At 39.5% G+C, this 19,288-nt stretch overlaps 1 protein-coding gene across 1 annotated transcript in view; it reads right to left on the bottom strand.

Moving 5' to 3' along the window:
* LOC126101310 (SANT and BTB domain regulator of class switch recombination) overlaps positions 1-19,288 on the bottom strand; it is a 174,924-nt gene that overhangs the window by 12,728 nt on the left and 142,908 nt on the right. Inside the window, exon 13 of the mRNA XM_049911986.1 lies at positions 15,549-15,683. Within this exon, the coding sequence (XP_049767943.1) occupies positions 15,549-15,683 (135 nt within the window). The remainder of the gene's footprint in view (positions 1-15,548; positions 15,684-19,288) is intronic.

Raw genomic sequence — 19,288 nt, 5'->3', positions numbered from 1 at the left:
CTACTGTATATGTACGTGACCACTAACAAAGTGTTTGTCCACATGAATCACAACCTACAGACTGTGACCAAGAGACAGCTGGTCCACTCAGTTCCTGAATATGCTGCTCAATGCAGTGTGTTTCACTTCAGTGACTACTTTGCAACCTGCACTATCAGTGTGCTCCCTGCCGCCGTTGGATAAGCAGCTGCAGCAGCAAGTCGTATACTCCTAGCTCACTCATTTGTTACATAGTTTAATTCTTAATTTCTTTGCGTGTTTTTGGTACTTGCATTGTTTAATTCATAAATTTCGGGTGTATTATAGTATTTGAGAGTTGTAGCATCGCGTTTTAGTACCTGAATAGTGTAAATTCGCGTAGTCGTCTGTCATCTGTTTTTGTTTTGAACGGCCAGTGTCGGTTGGTCACAGTCAGTGTGCTCCCTGCCGCCGTTGGATAAGCAGCTGCAGCAGCAAGTCGTATACTCCTAGCTCACTCATTTGTTACATAGTTTAATTCTTAATTTCTTTGCGTGTTTTTGGTACTTGCATTGTTTAATTCATAAATTTCGGGCGTATTATAGTATTTGAGAGTTGTAGCATCACGTTTTAGTACTCGAATAGTGTTAAATCGCGTAGTCTCCTTCCGCCGCCGAGCAGTGTGTCAGCAGTGCACAAGTGGCAGCATTACTGCATTTACTAGGCAATCTTGTATTTTAACAACCGCTTCAATTTTGTGTCGTTTTGTTTGCGCTCTCTGTAGATTAGTTCAGACGTTCTTTGCACAAGTTTTTAGCATGGATAGGGACTGCAACTGCTGTGTTCGGATGCAGGCTGAGTTGGCATCCCTTCGCTCCCAGCTTCAGGCAGTGTTGGCGTCGGTCACACAGCTTGAGGCTGTTGCCAATGGGCATCACTGTGGGGGTCCGGATGGGGGTTTGTCGGGGACGGCCAGCTCGTCCCACGCATCCCCCGATCGGACTACGACTGTGGTTGCCCGGGATACTGCCCGCATTGAGGCTGCTCCCTCACCTGTGGTAGAGTGGGAGGTCGTCTCAAGGTGTGGCAGGGGGCGAAAGACATTCCGGAGGGCTGAACGGAAGGCCTCTCCAGTTTGTCTGACGAACCGGTTTCGAGCTCTGTCTCAGGCTGATACTGATCTTCAGCCTGACATGGCTGCTTCTCCTGTTCCAGAGGTTGCCCCTCAGTCTGCAAGATCCGGGCAGTCGCAGAGGGTGGGCTTACTGGTAGTTGGGAGCTCCAACGTCAGGCGCGTAATGGGGCCCCTTAGGGATATGGCAGCAAGGGAGGGGAAGAAAACCAAAGTGCACTCCGTGTGCATACCGGGGGGAGTCATTCCAGATGTGGAAAGGGTCCTTCCGGATGCCATGAAGGGTACAGGGTGCACCCATCTGCAGGTGGTCGCTCATGTCGGCACCAATGATGTGTGTCGCTATGGATCGGAGGAAATCCTCTCTGGCTTCCGGCGGCTATCTGATTTGGTGAAGACTGCCAGTCTCGCTAGCGGGATGAAAGCAGAGCTCACCATCTGCAGCATCGTCGACAGGACTGACTGCGGACCTTTGGTACAGAGCCGAGTGGAGGGTCTGAATCAGAGGTTGAGACGGTTCTGCGACCATGTGGGCTGCAGATTCCTCGACTTGCGCCATAGGGTGGTGGGGTTTCGGGTTCCGCTGGATAGGTCAGGAGTCCACTACACGCAACAAGCGGCTACACGGGTAGCAGGGGTTGTGTGGCGTGGGCTGGCCGGTTTTTTAGGTTAGATGGCCTCGGGCAAGTGCAGAAAGGGCAACAGCCTCAACGGGTGCGGGGCAAAGTCAGGACATGCGGGGACCAAGCAGCAATCGGTATTGTAATTGTAAACTGTCGAAGCTGCGTTGGTAAAGTACCGGAACTTCAAGCGCTGATAGAAAGCACCGAAGCTGAAATCGTTATAGGTACAGAAAGCTGGCTGAAGCCAGAGATAAATTCTGCCGAAATTTTTACAAAGGCACAGACGGTGTTTAGAAAGGATAGATTGCATGCAACCGGTGGTGGAGTGTTCGTCGCTGTTAGTAGTAGTTTATCCTGTAGTGAAGTAGAAGTGGATAGTTCCTGTGAATTATTATGGGTGGAGGTTACACTCAACAACCGAGCTAGGTTAATAATTGGCTCCTTTTACCGACCCCCCGACTCAGCAGCATTAGTGGCAGAACAACTGAGAGAAAATTTGGAATACATTTCACATAAATTTTCTCAGCATGTTATGGTCTTAGGTGGAGATTTCAATTTACCAGATATAGACTGGGACACTCAGATGTTTAGGACGGGTGGTAGGGACAGAGCATCGAGTGACATTATACTGAGTGCACTATCCGAAAATTACCTCGAGCAATTAAACAGAGAACCGACTCGTGGAGATAACATCTTGGACCTACTGATAACAAACAGACCCGAACTTTTCGACTCTGTAAGTGCAGAACAGGGAATCAGTGATCATAAGGCCGTTGCAGCATCCCTGAATATGGAAGTTAATAGGAATATAAAAAAAGGGAGGAAGGTTTATCTGTTTAGCAAGAGTAATAGAAGTCAGATTTCAGACTACCTAACAGATCAAAACGAAAATTTCTGTTCCGACACTGACAATGTTGAGTGTTTATGGAAAAAGTTCAAGGCAATCGTAAAATGCGTTTTAGACAGGTACGTGCCGAGCAAAACTGTGAGGGACGGGAAAAACCCACCGTGGTACAACAACAAAGTTAGGAAACTACTGCGAAAGCAAAGAGAGCTTCACTCCAAGTTTAAACGCAGCCAAAACCTCTCAGACAAACAGAAGCTAAACAATGTCAAAGTTAGCGTAAGGAGGGCTATGCGTGAAGCGTTTAGTGAATTCGAAAGTAAAATACTAGGTACCGACTTGACAGAAAATCCTAGGAAGTTCTGGTCTTACGTTAAATCAGTAAGTGGCTCGAAACATCATGTCCAGACACTCCGGGATGATGATGGCATTGAAACAGAGGATGACAAGCGTAAAACTGAAATACTAAACACCTTTTTCCAAAGCTGTTTCACAGAGGAAGACTGCACTGCAGTTCCTTCTCTAAATCCTCGCACCAACGAAAAAATGGCTGACATTGAAATAAGTGTCCAAGGAATAGAAAAGCAACTGGAATCACTCAACAGAGGAAAGTCCACTGGACCTGACGGGATACCAATTCGATTCTACACAGAGTACGCGAAAGAACTTGCCCCCCTTCTAACAGCCGTGTACCGCAAGTCTCTAGAGGAACAGAAGGTTCCAAATGATTGGAAAAGAGCACAGGTAGTCCCAGTCTTCAAGAAGGGTCGTCGAGCAGATGCGCAAAACTATAGACCTATCTCTCTGACGTCGATCTGTTGTAGAATTTTAGAACATGTCTTTTGCTCGAGTATCATGTCGTTTTTGGAAACTCAGAATCTACTATGTAGGAATCAACATGGATTCCGGAAACAGCGATCGTGTGAAACCCAACTCGCTTTATTTGTTCATGAGACCCAGAAAATATTAGATACAGGCTCCCAGGTAGATGCCATTTTCCTTGACTTCCGGAAGGCGTTCGATACAGTTCCGCACTGTCGCCTGATAAACAAAGTAAGAGCCTACGGAATATCAGACCAGCTGTGTGGCTGGATTGAAGAGTTTTTAGCAAACAGAACACAGCATGTTGTTCTCAATGGAGAGACATCTACAGACGTTAAAGTAACCTCTGGCGTGCCACAGGGGAGTGTTATGGGACCATTGCTTTTCACAATATATATAAATGACCTAGTAGATAGTGTCGGAAGTTCCATGCGGCTTTTCGCGGATGATGCTGTAGTATACAGAGAAGTTGCAGCATTAGAAAATTGTAGCGAAATGCAGGAAGATCTGCAGCGGATAGGCACTTGGTGCAGGGAGTGGCAACTGACCCTTAACATAGACAAATGTAATGTATTGCGAATACATAGAAAGAAGGATCCTTTATTGTATGATTATATGATAGCGGAACAAACACTGGTAGCAGTTACTTCTGTAAAATATCTGGGAGTATGCGTGCGGAACGATTTGAAGTGCAATGATCATATAAAATTAATTGTTGGTAAGGCGGGTACCAGGTTGAGATTCATTGGGAGAGTCCTTAGAAAATGTAGTCCATCAACAAAGGAGGTGGCTTACAAAACACTCGTTCGACCTATACTTGAGTATTGCTCATCAGTGTGGGATCCGTACCAGATCGGGTTGACGGAGGAGATAGAGAAGATCCAAAGAAGAGCGGCGCGTTTCGTCACAGGGTTATTTGTTAACCGTGATAGCGTTACGGAGATGTTTAACAAACTCAAGTGGCAGACCCTGCAAGAGAGGCGCTCTGCATCGCGGTGTAGCTTGCTCGCCAGGTTTCGAGAGGGTGCGTTTCTGGATGAGGTATCGAATATATTGCTTCCCCCTACTTATACCTCCCGAGGAGATCACGAATGTAAAATTAGAGAGATTAGAGCGCGCACAGAGGCTTTCAGACAGTCGTTCTTCCCACGAACCATACGCGACTGGAACAGGAAAGGGAGATAATGACAGTGGCACGTAAAGTGCCCTCCGCCACACACCGTTGGGTGGCTTGCGGAGTATAAATGTAGATGTAGATGTAGATGCTTCTTATGAACAGCAGATTTTCTGAATTTTGCAGGTGGGAACTCTGCCTGCAATATATCTTATGTTCCCATAATCCTCCTAGCCTCAACCTTCACTAATCCTTGTCCTCTTCCTAGCTATCCCATTCCCTCCTCCCACTCCAGCACTACACAGCCATCTATTCTGCCAGTGCACCCAATAGTCTGTTTACCCTTCTACACCTATTTCCACTTCCAGTGTCCCCCCCCCCCTTCCCCTTCAAATCACTGACTGTATGTAGAAGCCCTACCCTGTTCCCACCACATAATTGGACACTTTCACAAGCAGCACCACATCTTCACCCACCCCTACCTTGGTATCCCCTGCCTGCCCCACCCTCCTCCTTACCCCAACCACCCAAAAATTGCTTCTCCCATCAAGTGCTGCTGCAGTCTGTAATCCAGTCACAGCTGCCAGAGACTTAACGTCTTCTGTATATTCTGTCCCAGTACCATTACTGGTATTGATATTTTCACTTCACATCACAAAGCCTGTCACTCAGTATTGTACAGTTCTGACTGAAATTAACTTATACTACATTTCAAGACATGGAGCACATGGTAACAGTAGAAAAACTGGTCTAGTCCATCTAGGACACCTTCTGACACCTTTCAGGGGAGGATATAATATACACATTCATACCAAAGCATATGAGAATTATGGGAAATAACAGGCACATGTCACAACTAATGTGGTCTACACAACTATCTAAAGCCCCTTATGTGCAGTAATCTCATTACTGAGGAGCATGGTTATGTATCATTGAGAGACAGAGTAGTTAGACGTGACAAGCAACGCACTTTGGTCATTAAAATCTATTTCTTGGCTGAGATGTAGCTCTTTCCAATTACAAAAGCAAAATGAAGTTCTTTACAAATTATCTCTGGATTGACCACTGTTCGTTGGTGCCTGTTTTCCTGTTTTGACAATAGGATTCACCATCATGCATTGTACACATTTTGTGTATATTATACCTTCAGGTAACTGCTCGATATCATCAGGTAGTGACTGCTTGTTACTGTCAAAAAGGAGCAACTGGCAATGTCCACACTGTTACAGTCTGTTATGCAAGCTTTGTTAGGGAGCTGTGCATTTGTGGTCAGGCTACTCACAGACAGGTGATGGTAGTATGTTTAGAAGCCACTACCAGGAGTCAAGCTGTGGCCTTCTGCACATTCGCTGGTATCACTATGGCCATGAGTCAAACCAAAATTGTTGCTATATGGTCCCTCCATTATTTGCAACTGTCATAGGAAATTCTTGTTTTATTCTATATTTAATGGTGCCAAGTGTTGGGTAACAGGCTGTACTTAATTGGTACCCTGAGTCACTATTTATTAGGTTACCCCCGTGCAAATGTGCATTGTGTCCTTTATCACAGTGTCCCACCACCCACCACCTGGGACTTGTGTGGGAGGTTCTGAACATACTACTGGCATCCATCGGCAAGCAATTTGATGGTGCACATGCAACTTTCAAACAAGGACTCCAAATAAACTGTTGCAATACTGACAATACTAGTTGCTTCTTGCCAGTAGTAAACACTTGATGATGTCGAAAAGGTTACTCAAGAAAATGTTGTAGGACAAAGAAAACATGAAGCAGTGGTGGACCTGAGAGCCTTGTATTGAACATATCTGCTGGGAGTCACATGTGTTGTCTCCTTTATCACATAGCCTTAGAAATATGAAACTGACTATATAAATCTTGTCTTCTGGTACAGCACTAAGGCAATAGATATGTATGACGATGATGTTCATCACATTGGTTATGCACTTTATGGCATCTGGTCAATACATTTCATTCCATACGCACAAGCAATCTTGTATTCTTCTTGTTTTCCGTTGCCAAGATTGTCTATGGCAGATCTCAACAATCTCCTCAGTTTTTCTGGGAGATGAAAGACATATGTAATGTAATGTTGGTCCATTGAGTATCCTTCCAATACTTGAGGAAATACTGCTAAAGGATAGCAAGAAAACTGTGATAACAGCTGCTTCTATTTTATCATTTTGTTCTCTCAGCTGAACTCGTTTTCATTCGAATGGCTGATGAATCTGCCTCTCAGAATAGCTATTCTGTCAGAAAACTGTGATAAGATGTTGAAGCTCACCTGGCAAGCTCTCAGAATTGGACACAATGCATAGTCTGTGAATCAGTGTGTGCAGTAACCTACCTCATTGTGTAGCCTGCACAAATAAGTTGGTGTGAGTAAACTTGCAGTATGTGCTGTGCCACAGCATTCCATCAGCTTTTCTTTTACCAAAATGTCATAGAAGGGTAATGTGCCATTTTTCTCCATCTCCATCATAAAATGAATATTTGGATGGGGTCAATTTGGATGTTGAACAAACCTGGACACAGTTTCAGTTCCAAGAGGCGACACAAAAAGATATCATCCATGTATTGCCAAGATTTTAATGTGAGTAACAGTAGTGCTTCCTCCACAATTGCCATTAGGAAATTTTGTAGGATACACAAAATGTGGTCAGGCAGCAGAACTGAGAGACATGTATTGAACACATCCACCAGAAAAGCATGACAAGTCTCGAAAACATTTTCAGGTGAAACTGCGCAACATGCATCTTTGTGAAATCAAGACTTTAACTGTTCGCTATGAACCAGTTGTTTACCCAATCGGGTATGATTTATGTACTGTAAGGAAGACACATCAAGCTGCAGACAGGCACAATTAAAAGACACTTGCATAAAGCTTTTGGCTGCAGACGTCATCAGTAAAAGGGAGACACATGCCATTCACACGCACACCTCATGCACACATGAACACCAACGCCAGAATTTCAGACAGAATGCTGGCATTCTGGCCTGAGGTGCTGGAGTTGGCGGTTGTGTATATAAAGTGTGTTTGCTTGTGTGTAGATGGTGTGTGTCTCTCTTTTACTGGTGAAGACTGTGGCCAAAAGCTTAAGGTAAGCGTCTTTCAATTGTGCCTGTCTGCTAATTGACATGCGTTCTTTGTGGTAAGTAGCAATCTGTCTTTTCCTAAATTGTTGAGTTTAGAGTCTATAATTTACAAGGGTTGCCCAGAAAGTAGTGTACCACATTTTTTTTTCTTCAAAAACTCTTTATTGAACATAATGAGAATAACACACAAGAAAGAATGGTGTTTTATCTACACACCCTATTTTTCTAAGTTATCTCCATCCCCTTCTATGGCCTTCCTTCAGTGCAAAATAAGGGCGTGTATGCCCAATCAGTACCAACCCTTGTCCTGGTGGTTGGGCCAGTGCTTCACTGGGTGAATCAGCTTCTCATCATCCTCAAAATGTCTACCAATTGCCGAGTCATAATGTGTCTGTCCTTGTGAATGACAACACTAGATCACTGCAACATGTCAGGTGTGACAGCAGTGGATGGTCTCCCTGATCGCTGCAAATTGTGGAGCTCCAACGAACCGCCTTCAGATGACCTCACTGTCTGCACCCAGTGACTAACTGTACTTTGATGACAGCAGATGTCCCATGACATTTTGAAACTGTCCTGCAGGTATGCTATGTGTTGCAAGTGACGGAAACTTGGCTTGCTCACTCAGGAGACTTCAAATAATACATACATAACATTTTGCATTTGTAGCACTGTTTTCAGCTGAGAAAAAAAAGTGCATTACTTTCTGGGCAACTCTCATATATGCTTGTGATGCTGGTACATATTATAGTTTGTATCAGTCACTTAAAGTCTTTGGAAGGTCTTTTAAGTAGGTTAGTAAACAATACTGAATTCTAGAGAAAGACTGTTCTTGTGAAGCCAACAAACAATATATTTAATTCTAGCAATACAAATTAACAAAGACAGCAGCAACATTTATATATGAAGCAATGTATATCTGAAATAAGGAAGGTACATCTATATCCAAAATACTTGATTACATAAATGTTGTCATATAAAGACATATTTAATTCTACTAAGTTTCCTACAAGTGAACAATTCAATTCATAAAACTGCTGATTAACTCCTCCTCCCCTTCCCCCCCCCCTCCCCCCCCCCCTCCACACACACACACACACACACACACACACACACACACACCTTTGGAAGAAAAGGATATTTGATATCTAGCAGTTCTGTGCAATTTTGTGCACAGTATTTTTTTTGTGAAGGAATATGTGATGATTTTTTTTGTCAAATTGTAACTGTTACAAGGGCTTCTCACCCAAGAAAGTTCCTGAAGATGAAATAAAAAATAAAAAAAACATGTTTCAGGTGATAAAAACGATATCACTGTTAATACAGAAAAAGTTTGTAACTTAAAAATTGTCAGTTTTGAGTTACATGTTTCTACACATCAAGAAATGTGTTCCATGAAAAGCCCTGTCTCTCAATACAGGTACGATTAGGTCTTTTGTTGCAAAGTATCAAAACCTCATATCACGTAACACTTAAATCTTAAGTTATGAAACCTTGTATCTTAGAACACTATTTCTGCTTAGAAATTTATCAGTCTCCTTTTATTGTTTTTCCAATGCAGTAATTATTTAGAGTTTTTTGGTGATATTTATAACATTCTTTGTGTAATTTAAGAGTGTTATAGTGTAGTGATTGATCTGCCATAATTTGTATATCTGACATATTTCCCTACTCAGAAGTCACAAGTGGAAGCAGCACCATTCTCATCAGCAAAGAAACCTTTAAGTAATTCAGAAAGGCAGGGATTTCATAGATTCAGCCACAAGTTATGAGCCTTCTACAGCAGAGAAAACTGAAGACACAGAAGTAGATCATCTGAATCTAACAAGAAAATAGAGGAAGAAAGTTTGTCCTGAAATATCCAATAAGAGGAGGAAGAGGTTAGAAATGAGAAACTAGGAAAAATAACAAAGTACAATCAGTTACAGCTATTGTGGTATCAGGTAATTAGAATCACATGAAAAACCAAGCTGAACAAATAAATATCTTGAATAACACAGTGGACATAGAACTGTGAATGAAGGTAATGAAGTAACAAGAAAGTATTCTAAGAAAGAAAAAGTAGATCCCTCTGATTGGAAAAAGAGAAAAAGAAATGAAGCTAAAATCTCTAGAATGAAAGGGAAGGAATACAGAAGTCCTCTGAGTGACCAAAAAGGAGAACAAACTGAAATAACAAGAGAACCTGTGAAAATGGGTCCACAACGCTCATCAAAATTCTGCTGCAATTCAAGGAACAGAGAATGTGTTCTTCATTACTGGAAGAGAACTGTAGTGAAATATGTCATGCATTTTGGTTTACCCTAGTTCATAAAAAAGGTAGAATAATCAAAAAGAAAATGTGGTCTTCAGTAAAATTTAAAAGTACAAAATTATTTGATGCCCAGAAGTAAAAAATGTTCCTTCCAACTTTCAGAACTGGTAAATGATCAGTCAGCAGCTGTGTTAAACAGAGTAAAGAGAATAATTACAGTATTTCGAAACAGGAAGAGAACAGAAGGTAGAAAGTAATGCATTGCAGGGAAATGTTTATAAATTTTTAGATAAAATTCAAAAGTTGTCATCTCATTATGGCTGAGCATCTACTTCCAAGCTTTATTTGGAGCCAACATTTTTTTTTTTTTTTTTTTTTTTTTAATTTAGTGAACTGCACAGAGAATTTGAAAACAATTGCATTAGTAACAATACTGAACCAAATGCTGCAAAAGATTTGCTTGTAAAAGAAATAAATGAACACAACATTTTTATTCTGTCCCAAGAAAGAGAAATGTGATCCTTGTTTTTCTTATGAGTTACATAATATTTCAGAGAGTCAGTTCAGTGCTCACCAAGTGAATAAAGAAAGGGCAAGACCAGAGAAATTAAATGGTCAAAAGATGGATGAAACAGGGCAATGTTGTACATATACAATGGATGTTTATGCATTGCAGTTAGCTACTGGAACCTAGGCCAGTTGATTTTATGTTAAGTAGGAACTGGTGTGTCACAATTTCACTGTTTATAATTTAGAGGATAGTTCAGTGGTATAGTATATATGGCATGAAAGAGAAGGAGGGTTATATGCTAATGTGTTTGCAACTTTCATTACAAAATTTTCTTAGACACAGAAATAAAAGACTGTGACAAAAATAAAAATAAAATATTTTATAATGATTGGTGTTGGGCTCAGAATCACAATGTATGAGTACTTCTCTCAAATGTGTTTCAGCATGAAAGTGTAGCAAATAGTATGACAATAATTCAAAAATATTTACTTAGACACACCCAAATGGAATGCAATAGAGTGCATTCCACAACTAAATAAAGAAAGAGAAACAGGTGCTCTATCCCCTGGCTAATTGTGTTGATGTGATATAGGAAGTAAGATGTGGCAAACAGAACCAATTTAAAGTAATGTATGTACCTCAGGATTTTTTTACAGATTTATCTGAAGTTCTGTAGAACAAATCAATTCATCCAGGGAATAGGAGACTCAAGGGTTAAAGACATATCAGCTGTGAGGTATAATCCATCTGTGAGGTATCGAATGTAAACTAGTTTTTTAAAGAGAATTGGAAATTACTCCCAATACAGTCATTAGGAATATAAAAAACCTGTGCACTAGGCCAGCTACAATTTGTGCATGTAACTATTGTGATTTACTGTCTCAAAAATCATTTATTCCAAGAGATTATCATCCTTTTTATGGTGGTCTTTTTTACAAATTATGTCAAGCAAATTGTAGGAAAAACACAAAGAACTTTTCCCTAACTTTTATTTTTGTGTGAGAAATGAAAAAACTCAAGCTAAAATTATTTTACGTGTTTGTACAATCAGTTCTATTACTAACATTAAAAACTATCTGAGAGCAGAAACTCAAAACTTGTTGCATGTTAACAATGTTTTGTTGTAAAAGTATGTATCTTATTTAATAAGGTCATAAATACCATAAAAATTTGCTAACAAAGTGTGCAGCAGATAACTTTTACTTTAGATTATGACTCAACATTTCTTTAAAGTAGTATTACTTGCATCAATTAAAAAATTGTTTTTTTTAGTTTTCTACAAAATATGTACTTTTGGGATGTGAAGGTTTGCTATCTTAATAACAGAATTCCCTTCACTAACCCTGAAAATTGTGATACTGAAACATAACTGCATATACATTCCTAATGAACACACAAATATGACAGTTGCTAAGGAGCAACTGACACTTGCTAAGGAACAACTGCCAATTGTTACAGGACAACCGATAATTGGTACAGAACATCCAACCAACGATAGTAAAAGGATATGTAGAGGGCAGGATGTGTTAACTGCAGCAAAGCTTGTACACGAACTCACCATAGGCATTTGACAGTTCATGAGATGTTTGATGAAGGTTGTTGTGGAACTGATTAGTGCAACATTCTGTGTGGTACAGCAATATGTCTGCAAGACATCATTTGAATGCTTAAGATGGATGAGTAGTTGGATGGTTCAAAGCTGGTCAAAGTGTTACTACTGTGACCACAGTAATGTGTGTGTCAAAAAGTGTCATGATTAAAACAGGCCTCTGAAGGTGGAAATGCCAGCAAAAGCATGTCAGTGCTCGTAGGTGGACCACCACACCACAAGAGTATTTTCATGTAGCCCTAGTGGCGAAAAGGAACAGACATCTCACTCCTAGGCAGATCGTTGCAGACCTTGCAACTGCCACTGTTACAAGTTTCTCTGCCACAACAATTTTGCAGTGATTAAATCAGGCTGATTTATATGCTCAGAAGCCTGTTAAATGCATCTCATTTCAACCATGCCATCATTGAGGCAGAGTTCGTTGGTGCAGGGAGCATGTTGGTCAGGATCAGCAACAGTGGTCCTAAGTGATGTTATCTGATGAATCTTGCTTCACTGTGCAAATGATTCTGCCCACCAGTTAGTGTGGAGGGATAGCAGAACACATCACACACTGAAGAATGTTCATGAACATCATCTGTATGGCCTAAGTGTTATGGTGTGGACAGGCATTATGCACATTGGCCGAACACCAGTACATATCTTTGATCAAGGTACTTTTACAGCATGACAGTATTGCGGGGAGATTATTCTGGATCATATCTGTCTGTTTAGGAGTGTGGCAGGTCCCACCTTTCTGTTTATGGATGACAATGCCTGCCCACACAGGGCTGCTGAGGCCTTGGACACACTAGAAAGTAGAGGTACTGAAAATAGCAGTGTCCTGTGTACTCCATGGACCTGAACTCTGTAGAGCATGTATGAGATGCTCTTGGCACACATGTTTCTCAATGAACATCCCCTCCCCAAACTGTCCAAGATTTCAAAACTGCCTTGTGAGCGAAGTGGGACAATATCCCCAAGAACATCTCAGCAGTTTGGTAGCCAGCATGATTAACAGTTGCAAAATGTGCGTTAGTACCTGAAGAGGACATATTTCTTACTGAGAGTGCAATATTCGCCTTTATGTTGGAAGTCTGACCCATCTTAGCCATAAATGTTATTTTTGCCCATTATCCTGCTTTCCCATGTGGTGAAATCTGTATCATTTTTTGTTACAAATACACCACACCACCTCTATTACATATGAACCATGTTTCATGTCAGTCATTATTGCCTGTGATTATTTCTATCCAGTAATGCCTCTGTTCCTTAGCAATTGTCAATCAGTGTATATATTGTAGTTAGAAACATATGGTATGATGGTTCAGAGAAAATACATACACATTCAAAAAGGAAAGAACACACAGTAAAGACCATTTCAGACAACAGTTGTTATAGAGGTAAACACTTACTCTTAATTTTTTTATGTTTGTACTATTGTATCTACATTGATAATGTTACTTTTATGGGGCCATCAACAATCATAGCAACAGGCAACATTAACCAAGTGTAACATATGTTGACCAAAATTAGGGACTGTCTCTCAGTTATTGTGATTGATAATGGATGAATGGGAATTTCCAGGGCAGTGTTAATACCATTATTCACATAAACTGTAGATATAAGTAGACAGATCTCATTGACACATATAAGAAAGATTAATAGGTTGCTCAAACAATCTTAACAAGGAATGAGTCCTACTTAAATCTACATCCAGACAGACTATCATTATAGTTACAGTGCACAGTAATATGCGAAATGTTTGGTTGGACTTTTATGCTTCAACAAGTTCTACAATAAGTGATAGTTTGCCATTTCATTGGTGTGTAAGTTTGGAAGTAACTTAATGATCATGCAGATGCAGTGTGAAGGAACAAATAATATGCATATTGCATCTGTCTGGAATCATTATCAAATAAAAACTAACAAAAATACATAAAGAGTTCAGATTAGAGCTGGATGATGATGTCACTGATTTGCTTATTCATTATGTAAGCATCAGAGAATTTCTTCAAATAATTCATTTGATATGGTGTAACTCATCTGAGAACATTTGTTAACAGTCTACAATCAGAACATATCATACTCATACTCATGCCTTTTCCATATATGAGAATTTAAGTTAAAACTTAACTCATCAAAGTCATCTAAGGAAGATTGGCAAATTACTTATGTTTCTTGAACATAGTGACTTATTACAATAAAAACAAACAGCTCATACACATACTTCTGTAAGATTATTGTCACCCAGTAACAGTAAACAAGTGTTTCAAGACTACCAGATAACTTGCCTTTAAAAAGTTAATAACTGCTGTCCTACTCTGGATGAAAAGTCAGCAGTCTCTGCTTTATAAAGATTTATTTCTCTACGCAAGTCATGACAATCAGGCCCTGAGGACCATGTGATGACTGGCTAATGTATTATCCTCTGCCTTACAGCATAATTTGAATGCAGTTCAGGATGACACAGGATCAGGCACACTACCCTTCCTGTATATGCCTGCTTTCTAGACCTTGGAGCCACTACTTGTAATTCACGTAGCTCCTCAAGAAATCTCACAAGACTAAGTGCACCCTATTGCAATCTTCCTACCAAGGAAAAGTCCTTGATAGTTCTGGGAACTGTACATGGGTTCTCCACATGGCAGTCAACCCACTAACCACTCAGCTATGCAAGGAGACAAATGAATAAACCTTTATAAAACACTGACTGCTTGTTTATAACTTTCTTCCAATATATGATCAGTAAAATCACATAAATGTAAAATAAAACATAACATTTTCTTATACTTTTTGTCACAAATCTAAATACAATAACTTTTTACAACCATTAATGAAACATGGCAACAAATGAACAGTAAGAAATTTCAGATAAACTATATAAAAAAATTAATCATAAAAAAACTGACATTCAGCATATGAGTCCTATTCTAATGCACTTTGTTTTATAATGCAACAATAACTGCTTTGCTTGTTGTAAACTAAATCTTGTTGGATGTTCTATTTATTTGTTATAATGTAAATTGAGTAACCTACATCCACTGCATTAAAGGAAGCTGAGTAACCCCTAATTTAAACAAACATTAGTTTCCAATCTATGACTGTTTTGTGAAAATTGAACACTTGACAGATAAACAAGTATATTGGCTGATTACCTCGTAGGAGTAACTACTACCTGTTTATACCATATTAGAATATTTTTCTATTTTTTATATCATTTGGGCCAGTTCTAAGAGAACAGTATAAAAATTACATTTCACTTAATCATTCTGTGAATTCAGCTGTTTCAGAAAAATAAGACAGCAATTTTTACTGTACTGACAGGATTTTTTTGAGGTAGAACTTGAGTATGGCCTGATCTGAAGCACAGAAGTAGAAAAACCATGTCACAGTGAATTCCTATTGCTGTCTCCACGAGTATGCAGGCAGACACAACAGTTGTCACTAGCACTTTTCTGATACTGCCTGGATGTAAAAGGCACTGATGCAAATGAACATATGCAGACAGGCTCAAGATTTACGAATGCAGGACTGGTGGCACTGAACCTGCCCTCTGGGTATCATCTGCGCCCTCGAACACGATGTCGGGCTGACATAGACATGCCTGTGCAACTAGCTGTTGCAGATGTACTGCTGACATTAGTTCGCTGGCGTCCACTGCTACCGGCCTGGCAACCATGGATGTGGCTGTGACAGTGAGCTTCCTTCCATTCATGCTCGAGCCGAATATACGTTCCTCCTGTGAAATTAAACAGTTACAGGCAGTAACAAAATGCATGTGTTTTCTCTAGTCAAGTCATAGTGCAGAACCTTATTTGTAATTTTTACACTCATTTTGTATCGAGTCTCATGGAGTTACTTTATTGCTTTCATTTAATTTTCTTTATCTTATTTCACAGCTTCCATGAGATGTCTAAGTCGGAGTTCCTCAATCACAGAACATGCCACAACATATAGAATTCACAGACTACTGATTAATATTAACACACAAACTTGCCTAGCTTTATTGTGCAGCAACAGGCTCTAATCTAACATAATTGCTCTGCAGAAAGGGTTGTGCCCATAAAGCTGCTCAACACAGATTTTGAAATCTGTGGTTTATCGCTCAAAATTTTTAGTTTTGATAGATTCTCATTTGAAATGTAATTGCAGAACAGTGTATATCTGTATGTACAATAGTTGTGGAAGTGATACCTAACTTAAAATTAATTTTCTATCTCATGTTCAATAAATGAATGCTTCTGATTCTTTGAAATGAGTCCATATTAACCACATCTTCCATTAGGTAGTGTGCATGTTTAGGACAACTAATCTAGAACTCTAAGATCCTTTAAGAGCAGTCTAAACAAAGTTTGGAACCTATCCAGCAGACTGTTCTGATCAACCTTTCCTGGGCTAAGACTATCCACTGTGAATACACACAGTTTTCTCAAGAAACGATAATGTAGGGTATAAAAAAACGAAAATAAGCACACAAAATAAGCTTTCATAGTTGCGCGTCATTGACTGTGAGCATGATCTTTGTAGTGAAGATAGCAGCACTTTGTTTCTGCACAAGATCTTCAGTGTGATACTTTCAAGAAAGTTTTGCATCTTCAGTTACTAGAGTTTAAAATGTACAATTCAATTTAACTGATTACTTGATAATCATTTGGAAATAAAATATCAGTTTCATAAAAATTTGGTATCAAAAACTGTATGGATGCAATGATGTGACCATCTCTTCATTGTAAGCTACAGGCTGATACTACACACTGCCTAATTTGCTAACACAATTACATTAAATATTACATTTCTCATATTTAGTGACATGCCATGTAGCAGAGATGGTGAGTCACAGAAAGGCACAACAAAAAGACTGTCATACAATTAGCTTTTGGCCAACAAGGCCTTTGTCAAAGTTAGACAACATACACACACTTTAAAGACTCTGGCTCCAGCTGCCAGAGACTGTGGTCATGTGTGTGTGAGTTGTGTTTTCATGAGTGTGCGTGTGTGTGTAAGTTGTCTAATTTTGATGAAGGCTTGTTGGCAAAAAGCTAATTATCTGAAAGTCTTTTTGTTGTGCCTTTCTGCAACTCAGCATATCCACTATATGGTGAGTAGCAACTATTCTTTTCATAGTATTGTTACATTCCATCCTGGATTTTCCATTGTTTGGTTTTACATTTAGTGGCAGATCATACATAAAGACAACAAAGTGCCAGGAGAAAAGAAAAGAGAAAAAAATATGATCCCTATTCTCCACCGTGGAAGACAACGTTCTGCAATTTGTTTTCTAGAAACAGAGTGACCAATATTTAATATTTCTTCTAATCCCATAGAATTACAGCGTAGTTCACATGATCAAAAGCTTTTGCAAAATCAAACAGTGACAACAAGAACTAAGGGAAAACAAAAGCTATTTCAAGAACAACCCGCTATTGTGATGACTTACATGTAGGATGTGCAGACTGTGATTTAAACTGTTCCTACAATACTTCATTATCTATTCAGCTAAAATGAATTCAGATTTATCCACTGTGAAACAGTATATTTAGCAATTTCACTCACAGGAAATTATACTTTGAAGGATTATACTAAGACACTATGAGAATAAATCACCACAACAGTTAAGCTTGAGCAGTTACAAGGCTGTTTGCAAATATTGAAGGCTCACTGCTTTCTTTCTCAGACACACTAGCTGCTCTTGCTAAGCTTTTTATTTATGTAAGGACATTTAATGTCATACATAATTTGGTTAGTGATACAAAAAAATACTGAAATTTCAGACAACGTAATACCTGCAGCAGATCATCATATGAATGAAGATAATTGTAAAGTTCAAAATTTATCTACATTAACTGATAAAAAATTCTTTTCAAAATTGAGTATAAATATGGAGATGAAATAAATTATTTCATCTGCTCATCTACATACATATTCTGCAGGCCACCGTACAGGACATGGCAGAGGGTTCCTTGTACCACAGCAAGTCATTCTCTTTCTTGTTCCACTCATAATTGAAGAAAGAGGGTAATGACTGTGTATATGACTCTGTAAGGGTCCAAATTTCTCTTATCTTGTCTTTGTGGTTCTTATTTGAGATATGTGTTGGTGACAATAGTCATACTGGAGTCATCAGCTGCAAATGCTGGTTCTTTAAATTTTTGCAATAGCGTTTCATGAGTAGAACATCATCTTTTCTCCAGAAATTCCTAGTTGAGTTCATGAAGCATCTCCATATTCATTAGTTGATTGAGCCTGCTAAGGCTACTAGTCTGTCTGCTGCTTAATCTCTCTTTTGTTTGGTGAGTAGTGACACTTGGGTTGCTGATCCTAGAATCTTCGGTTTGGACAAAAAGTTGCAACTGAAAAGCACCAATGAAGAATTTGATCCACTGCATCCACTCTTATTCTCACAAATATCCTTGATGAATTTTATAGTATGATGTCAGTATTTAAGAGATTCTCTGATTCTTCAAAATAGTTCAATGGAAATACAGAATGGAAAAAAAACTCTCATGATAATTGATGAGTAACTTTAAATCAAATCAGGGGCACATGTTCAGCAAAGAGTTGTTATCTGAAGGGTTCCTGCCCAAGCTTGAAAACAATAAATGCATGAATTCATTCCATATGTTATTGTAGGTAATACATTCATTGAATTTCATGATAAGCATTTTTGGTGTATGATGAATAGAAACACATAACTTCACAGTCACTTTAATAACTTCTGAACTACTACCCTTTTTCCAATTTATGTTTACACACTCTCATAGACAACTGTAATATATCCACCTGCAACAATTGGTAACACTGATTGTTTAAGACGGATTGCTCAGTCTGATAGGAGCTGAGGGAAAAGGAGAGGTGTGTGCAGCAAGGGGGCAAGAATTTTTAGGCAAGGAAAGATTAGGGAGGTAATGGGCCATCAGGATCACAAGGATGCCAGTCACGAAACTGTGAGAGCAGGTGACATGGGAGGAAGAAAGGGTAGATATAGAAGATAGATGAGTAACAGGTTTGCACAGGGAAGGAATGATTGGAAAATAATAGAAGATGAAAGTTTGGGGTAAAGAAGCACGAAGGGGGTTAGTGGAAATTAAGATCTTTAGGATTGTGAGAGTGGAGAATATGCTCAAAGGGCAGTTCCCACCCGAATAGCTCAGAGGATCTGGTGTCAGTATGAAGGTCCCCAATGACATGGGAAATGAACCAATTGTTGGAGTAACTGGTGTTGTGGTGTGCAGTGTGTTCAGCACCTGTTTTATTGATTTTTGGTTGGCCATTGTTTGGTGTTGACCACTCTTGTGGATAGAAATCTAGTTGGTTGTCACTCCCAAATAGGAGACTAACAATAAT

The sequence above is a fragment of the Schistocerca cancellata genome, chromosome 9 (assembly GCF_023864275.1).
Source record: "Schistocerca cancellata isolate TAMUIC-IGC-003103 chromosome 9, iqSchCanc2.1, whole genome shotgun sequence".
Lineage (NCBI taxonomy): Eukaryota > Metazoa > Arthropoda > Insecta > Orthoptera > Acrididae > Schistocerca > Schistocerca cancellata.
The sequence above is the reverse complement of the archived record's forward strand: the minus strand, read 5'-3'. Positions and strand labels throughout refer to the sequence as shown.